An 8,386-nucleotide genomic window follows, 5' to 3' on the forward strand; every position below is an offset into this window, starting at 1 on the left:
GGTGTAATGTACACGATTTTAATTCTTTTTAATATTTGAATAAGATGCTCTACTTGGCCTCTTTTTGGCTACGACAGTTTAATAATTTGTCATTATCAATACTAATTATCATTAATGAAATAATATTCAGTCAGGGGGCTTATTTATGGTAATAATATGTATACCGGTACTAAGCCTGAAGGTGGCGCTTTCTTACGGCAGCCATCTTGGATGGTACACATACACAACTCTGCATTGCTCCGCCATCTTGTCAGCACTCTAGTTGTTTAATAGCTCTATGGATGAAAAGCACCACAATCCTACATACTTTAATTTCTTTTTCGGCCATGAAATACTCGCACCTCATGAAACATCCGCCCGTCAACAGTAGTGACGCATTCTCCTATACATGGTACCTAGCATAGAGAAAATAGTTCTATTTTCTCTATGGGTATAGTAGCCTACGGCTCTGAAAAGGATACCATGAGACCGCCCCTTTTTAGAAATTCTTTAGACTGATCATATTGTAAACGGCGGTCGGTACTTTAGTGAGTGATTGGTAGACGGACAACAGTCGAATCCGTTGTAAAATAAAACCTGTAAACGCCACACTCACCGTTTGTCGTGACAATCGATGTTACACATAGGACTGGGCAAACACAGGAAAAGGAGCAAGATATTATTATTTGTGCTGTATATATGGGGTTGTTCTAAACCATGAAGGAGGTTAAGGATAACTCGTATAGTTACTACTACCATACAAATTATGTTCGAAACAGTCGTGCCATCGCAATTGCGTGGGCCATCTTCACCATCTGCTTCGCCATAATTCTGATCGTGGTCTTCGTTCAGCCGTACTGGATCGGCGATGGCCGCGATGCTCAAGGCGTAGGCTACGTTGGCCTGTATCATATGTGTGTAAGCTTCGGCCTAAGAGGAGAGCCAGATTGTTCGAGGAAAATATTCGATTTCAGTCAAATAGACGGAAATTCAGCACTAACAGCTGCCACAGTTTTTGTTGGGCTTGGTGTTATTTTTGTTCTGTTGTCAATTTTTGGAATGTGTTGCTTTATGTGTCGTCTACCCACAACGGCAACGGTGTTCAGAATCTGTGGCGTTTTACAGCTTTTGACAGGTAGGCCTACGTACTTTTCTATCACTCAGAGACCTGTCTGAGTCTCTGGCGTCCCACTGCTTGTACTAACTAATGACTAACTAATAGTAGGCCTAGGTCTATCCTAGTTTAGGCATAGGCCTAGCTAGCCTGGGCTTGGTGAGTGTCAATTTGAGTCAACTCAGCCCCACGTCAACTCGGTCTAGGCCTAACTGGAGACTCAGCCCAGTCAACTCAACTCAGCCCCAACTCCCCCCTAAACCAAGTCAAGAAATAGTATAAAATAATATTAATAATAAATATAAAAAAGCCTAAAAATAATGATAATAACGATATGATGACAATAATAACGACAATACTTTATGATTTATGACATATTTAATATACATATGTATATATTTAAATATAGGCCTCTTATAAATCAGGATGATGCATTTATGGAGAAAAATAATATTTCAATTCTTACACAGTAGGTATATTTAAATAACTATTATAGTATACTGTATTCTGTACTTCGTGATTCAATTCACTCAGAGACCTGTCTGAGTCTCTGGCGTCCCACTGCTTGTACTAACTAATGACTAACTAATAATAGGCCTAGGTCTATCCTAGTTTAGGCATAGGCCTAGCTAGCCTGGGCTTGGTGAGTGTCAATTTGAGTCAACTCAGCCCCACGTCAACTCGGTCTAGGCCTAACTGGAGACTCAGCCCAGTCAACTCAACTCAGCCCCAACTCCCCCCTAAACCAAGTCAACTTAGCCCTAAGTCAGGTCGGGCTCCATGTCAACTCAGCCCCAAGTCATTTCGACCCTACAGGTAAGTCAATTCGGCCCCAAGTATTCAACTCGACCCCATCTCAACTCGACCCAATTTACTGTGTATTTACGAAATACGATAGTATAATTAGTTAATACATAATCCAAGTATTAAAATGCACGCCATCGTGTTGGGATTCAATATTTCAACATTAATTATGTCAATCATCGTCAGGAATTAATTATACTGTATTTACCAAAAGAGATTTGAATGCAAGCCGAACTGTGTTACAATTAAAGTGTTTTAAATCATTGCCTTTGTTATTTCTTCTCCATTACATCTACGTAACAATAATAAAAACTGCATTAATAGAAATAGTATAAAATAATATTAATAATAAATATAAAAAAGCCTAAAAATAATGATAATAACGATATGATGACAATAATAACGACAGTACTTTATGATTTATGACATATTTAATATACATATGTATATATTTAAATATAGGCCTCTTATAAATCAGGATGATGCATTTATGGAGAAAAATAATATTTCAATTCTTACACAGTAGGTATATTTAAATAACTATTATAGTATACTGTATTTAATGTACATTTTAAATAATAATAATAATAATAATAATAATAATAATAATATATTTAAATAATAATAATAATAATAATATTTTAAATATACATTATATATACATACATTTGAATATCAGTATACAGTACTCCCATATGATATATCTAGGCCTATTACTGTATATAATAATATGATAAGGATAAACTCTAAACTCTAATGCATGTTAGTCCTAGGCCTATATAAAGACGGTTTTGATATTTTTACCTATTATCATGATTTGTAAATTGTATACAAACAGTGCTACATTTAAATTATACAATATTTAATATGTCTATAACTCATTAATTATTCATTATTATGTCTTATTGTCATCTTTTATTACCATCTATACGGTATGCCCCAGTGCAAACCCCAACCAAACCCTGTGATATTGATTTATTTATTAAGATACCAGGAGTCCTGTTCTACATGATTCAATCACTATCACAAGATTTAGATTGGGTTTGCACTGTACTTTTGGGGGAGTTTACGGGGTTATATACAAAAAATGGCATTACCCCAAAAGTAGGTTGTTTATTAATTATACGAATGTAACATTATGATTTTTTTTTATTGAGATACCAAGTGAGTCTTATACTACATGATTCAATCACTATCACAAAGTTTGGATGGGGTTTGCACTGTGTTTTTGGGGGTTTGCGAGGTTTAGCAATTTTTTTATACAAAATATGGCCTTATTTTATACCCCAAAAATAGGTTGATACGAACAAAAAATTATGATTTGTTTTTTATTAAAATATCAAGTAGAGTGCTATACTACATGATTCAATCACTACAGTAGCACAATGTTTAGATCCATGGGGTTTGCACTGTATTTCTGGAGGTTTCTGGTGTATTTTTAGGTATTTTTAACAAAAATCAATATTTTACCCCCAAAATAGGTTGTTATAAACATAAAATTATAATTTTTTTTATTGAGATACCAATTTGAGTCCTATACTGTACTTCGTGATTCAATCACAATCACAAGGTTTGGATGGGGTTTGAGGTGGTTTTTTTTGTTAGGTTTGTAGGGTTTACTGTAGCAATATCCATGCCTTTTTATATTTTTGTTACTAGGTGTATTATTATTTAATATTTTATTTTGTGGTTTTTATATTGTTATGTGGATGTGAATAACAAAGGCATGGTTCAGCTTTGCATTCAAATCTCTTGGTAATTACTAGTACAGTATTTCGTATCACAGTAAATTGGGGCCCGAGTGGATTTGTTGGTGAGTTGACATAGGGCCGAGTTGATGTGGGGCTGAGTTGAAATGGGGCTGAATTGACTTGAGGCCGAGTTGACTGGAGCCGAGTTGACCTGCTTCTGTGAGTGTGTCTCGGTCAATTTGAAAATCTTTTTAAATTTCAAACAAGACACTTTTCAGAAACATGTTGCAAATTTAATTACGGAGGAAATATGTTGATATAGAATTTAAATTTGTTGGATTGAGATTTAATTATAAATATAGGCAATACACTGAGTTTGTTCTATCAGCAAGCCGTCACGGAATGAAACTTTGGGCGATCTGACATCATCACAGCCAAGCACATGTTTGCACATGACTCCACGAAAAAAATTAACAAATTAGCTGGCAGAGTTTAGGAGGCGCGACCTGATGTCTGATGTTTACTGTACATCAACCAACCAGCAAGTGGCATCGCGACTACTAAAATATCAGACCGAAAATGCACGTAGAAAGCATTCATTTTATTGGTAATTAAATTTGCTGTTAATACTGTAACATGTATTAACTTTTCATTGGCTAGTCATACCGAACCCACGGGACTCTTGCTAGCAGGCCTATGCCTATTTCAGCGGCTAGGCCTTAGCTGGCCTACAGTACAACAAGCTTGTTCGAAAAGGGTTCAATAGGTATGTTATTTAGACTAAACCAAACTTTCCGGAAATCCGAACATCGTAACCGGCCTGAGGTGGGGGAGTTGGTTTTGGGAGAGTGCACTTTATTATTTCTCTACATGTAAATATTGGAAGTCAAATTTGATGACTTGTTGACGCCTGTTGATTGCACTGTATAGAGACTGAATGTTCATCTGCAGTATTTCTTTAACCTCCCGCCCCTCACCCCGCGTCATCCTGCAAAATAATCACTCGCCTGAAAATTATGGTGAGTGGTTTATTGCTCGCCTGCCATTTTCAAATGACAAGGCCTGCCGTCCGTAACAAAATATTTTTGAATTATATTGATAATAATTATATTAATATTTTAATAGTAATAATGATGATAATAATAATATGTAGGCTTTTATAAACATAGCGTTCTATACAACTACTGTGAGTGCGTTTCCACATTGTTACCCCTCATTGGAATGATGCCTATGGGGGAAATTCCATACAAGTAGTTTTCTGCATGAAATATACTGATTTTTAGCACATTTTTGCACTCAAGCCTCCTCAGGTATCCACATACTGTATACTGCTAGGTGGAGAGAAACAATGCAGATAATCATAAAGTGCCTTGCTCAAGGACATAAGCAAAATGCACAGAGAGGGATTAAAACCCCATCCTCAAGGGTTTTAGGTATTTTTGAACAAAAAAATTTTCTAAAAATTTGTTGATAAAATATCGAGTTACCTCTAGTATTGTACTGTAGAAGAAAATTGAAATCAAGTTTTTCATAGTCATTACTTTTCAAATGAATGTAAAAAAACCTCAATTATGAATTTTGAATTGATGTGTTTCTATGGTCTTTTAGCAGCTTTAGTCTCTCATAGACTACTGTAATAAAGATGAAAGAAATTTGTTAATTTGGCAGCACAGAATTGTGGTCTTTAATTGGAGGTGGTCTTCAATTGGAGAGGGCTTTCTTTGGAGGAAGACCTATATATGAAATTAATAAATTTACAAATTTTAACAAAACCACACACATGATTATTTAATAAAAGGAATACAAGGTAACTGTGTCTGCACTAAAATATTGCTAACAGATTCACTGTTTGAAAGAAAATATTTAGTATTTTTAAATGTACTGTACTGTACATACAGTTATTGAAATGGTCCAAAGAAGAGCAGCTAGATTGGTCACCTGTAGTACAGATACAGTATATCTCTAGTGTCTCTGACATGCTACCCCAACTAGAATGGCCTCCCCTTCAGCTGCGCAGAGAATTCCAACACCTGAAAATCTTCTGTAAGTTCCACAAAAACACAACCTGCATCAACTCCGACTACTCTCCAAAGCTCGTTCCGACATCCCAACGGTCATCCAAGGAACTCAAAATTCATAATCACCAGAACTGTATAAACACTGAGAAGGAACACAGGACTGACTACAGATTAAAACCCTTTTTTCCATGTACAGAATACTTATCTGTTACTAAGTTTGGGATCTTGACAACCCCGCCTGCTCTAGTCAAACCCTGTCCCAAGTGACATTTTATCTTATAAATAAATTTGGAAAATTAATGAATAAATCATTAAAAAGAATAATATTAAAAATAAAAAAAAAATTAAAATAATAATAATAATAATTTTCATGGAAACTAAAGTTTAAGCTAGTCTGTCCTGCATGGTAGCCCGTTATAGTTGTAAAATCGTCCATTTGATGACGGCGGCAGCTGAGCAAGAAGAAGTACAGAAACACCAAATTTCAACAAATCTATCTATTAACTTTGATATATCTACTTTGAGGATTAGCTGAAATTTATATTAAATTAATTATAATTATTTACAGTATGAAATGACCCTTAAATGAGTTTATAACACATCTAATTTTATTTTGCTGTACGTGGTGATATATTCGCACTGACTTTTGACTAAAAATTTGTAAAAACTTGTAAAAACATGCAACCGTGAATTTGGGAGATGGGTTATTTTCCGGGAGATTCTCTCTTTTGAGTGCGAAAGGCTGCCCCAGTTTTCATGAGACTCCAGCAAATTGCGGGAGACTTAAGACCCCTGAGTACTGGAACAACCAACATAAATTGTTTTTATAATTTTCTCAGTAATTAAATTCGTAAGGTGCTAAAGACAACAGATTTCAGTAATTTCTACTCGAGTACCTAGAAATAGCGCAGTTACTGTAGTGTACAGTTTACTACATTAGATACTTTCCCACACTGGACCTCTTGTTCCGTGTCATCTGGGTTGTACAGTAATACCACAAGAATGTATAGCTTTCTGTTTACATTGTAATATATACTTGGCTCTGGATTAATGGCACTCCTAAATAGTTGTCAAACCAGAATACTGAAACTCTTTTGTTGTTGTGTAATACAGAGTATTGTTCACTGAATTGTTCACATTGGAAGAAGGCCATACTATAGCCTATCATTGAATACACCCACTAGATCCATTCTATACACCCACTCACTGAGTCCATTCAGCAACTCTTGTCATGTACATGCAGCTTTGCAAAGGATCTGTCCAAATCACAGCACCTACTATTCTCTAATTTGGTTTTAAAAAATATGTTTGTTGTTATAGAACAGTCATTAAGTGATGATAAACAATGAAAAAGTGTACTGGTGCCCAAGTTGTCTTATATTTTTGGAGTATTATGAGGCCTACTCGAGTCAATCATTTATAAGTTCTAAGCCTATTCTGTAACCTGAAGCACACAGTAAGCCATACACAAATGGTAGAGTACACTCTTTCTATAAACAAAATGCCTATCTCCTTCAAAACAAAAAAAAATGCGATTTTATCAAGATTCAAATATTCACCATCTCTTAATTTGAGTAATTGTAATTCAATTCATATTTTAATTTGAAATTAAAAGCGACTAAAAGTAGAGATGGTCTTTAATTTACAAAAACATTCTATTTGTAAAATAATAATAAAGCAACAGAAAGGTAAAAAGAAACAAATGTGTATAGCATTTTTTATAGTAAAGTTTATTTCAAGTTTCTTTTTGCTTTCATTAACTTCACTAAGTTATGGATATTAACCACAACCTGTTAACTGCAGTATGCAGTAATGTAGTCTGCAAGCATTGCTTATGAAAAATACATTACAGTACAGTACTACTCTTCATTAATTCATGTGCTAATATTCACTGTATAGTGAAAAGAGTTTAATGAAAAAAGAAATATAGAACTAGCTTATAAAAAGTTTTTAATCATACAAACAATCATAATAAACAAAACATTGCAATTTTGTCAAATTATTATTAATTATGATTTATTATTATGATTTATTATCATTATCATCATCATCTTTATCATCATTCATTATCATTAGAATATTCAATTATCATTGACATTATCATCATTAATAATTATCATTCATTATTAAATTTAATTTAGTGTATTCAATATTAAATTATAATTATTCTTGTACAACAGTTTTACTATAATTCCATTTGATTATGATTTATCAAGTAGTAGTTTGAATTAATTTAAAATCAGTGATGCTACCCTACTCGATTATTTTTCCCATGAGGGGATTATAGAATTACTGGATATATTTGAGAAATGGTTGTTTGGAGTATTTTGCAATACCTGTATTCCCAGTAATTGTCAATGTACAGTAATTGCAATTTAAACATTCAAAGTGCTTCACAGGTAAACAAAGTTCCACAGAGCTTCTCATACAGTACTTGGAAATTTTATTATTAATGGCAATTATGTACAGTATTGCTAACCAGTATGATAATCAGGGCTCGATTTAGTACTAGTCCGGCGTACAATGTCTAGTAAAAACCGCTCCGGGCTAGCCTATTTACTCCTCATGTTGCCCGGTTTGTCTAGTGGAGAATTAGCAAGAAAAACATTTTCTTTTAAAAAAAAAAAGGAACTTTCGAGACAATCCCTGCACAGGGGGTACCGCAGCTTAGAGAGTACACTCTAGCTAGCTTTCAGCTCTCCACATGCGTGAGTGTTTAATTAGTTAAGATGATCCCCAAGTCATTCACCAACCACTACAGGATGGCATGTTATCTCTCT

At 34.4% G+C, this 8,386-nt stretch overlaps 1 protein-coding gene across 1 annotated transcript in view; it reads left to right on the forward strand.

Annotated features, from left to right (window-relative positions):
- The first annotated feature begins 520 nt into the window (after positions 1-520).
- Positions 521-8,386, forward strand: part of LOC117102105 (LHFPL tetraspan subfamily member 3 protein-like) — a 17,862-nt gene continuing 9,996 nt past the window's right edge. The window contains exon 1 of the mRNA XM_033242306.1: positions 521-1,114. Within this exon, the coding sequence (XP_033098197.1) occupies positions 697-1,114 (418 nt within the window). The 5' untranslated portion in view covers positions 521-696. The remainder of the gene's footprint in view (positions 1,115-8,386) is intronic.

Source organism: Anneissia japonica, unplaced genomic scaffold (genome assembly GCF_011630105.1).
Source record: "Anneissia japonica isolate Jap-2015-1 unplaced genomic scaffold, ASM1163010v1 scaffold171446_len717541_cov154, whole genome shotgun sequence".
Lineage (NCBI taxonomy): Eukaryota > Metazoa > Echinodermata > Crinoidea > Comatulida > Comatulidae > Anneissia > Anneissia japonica.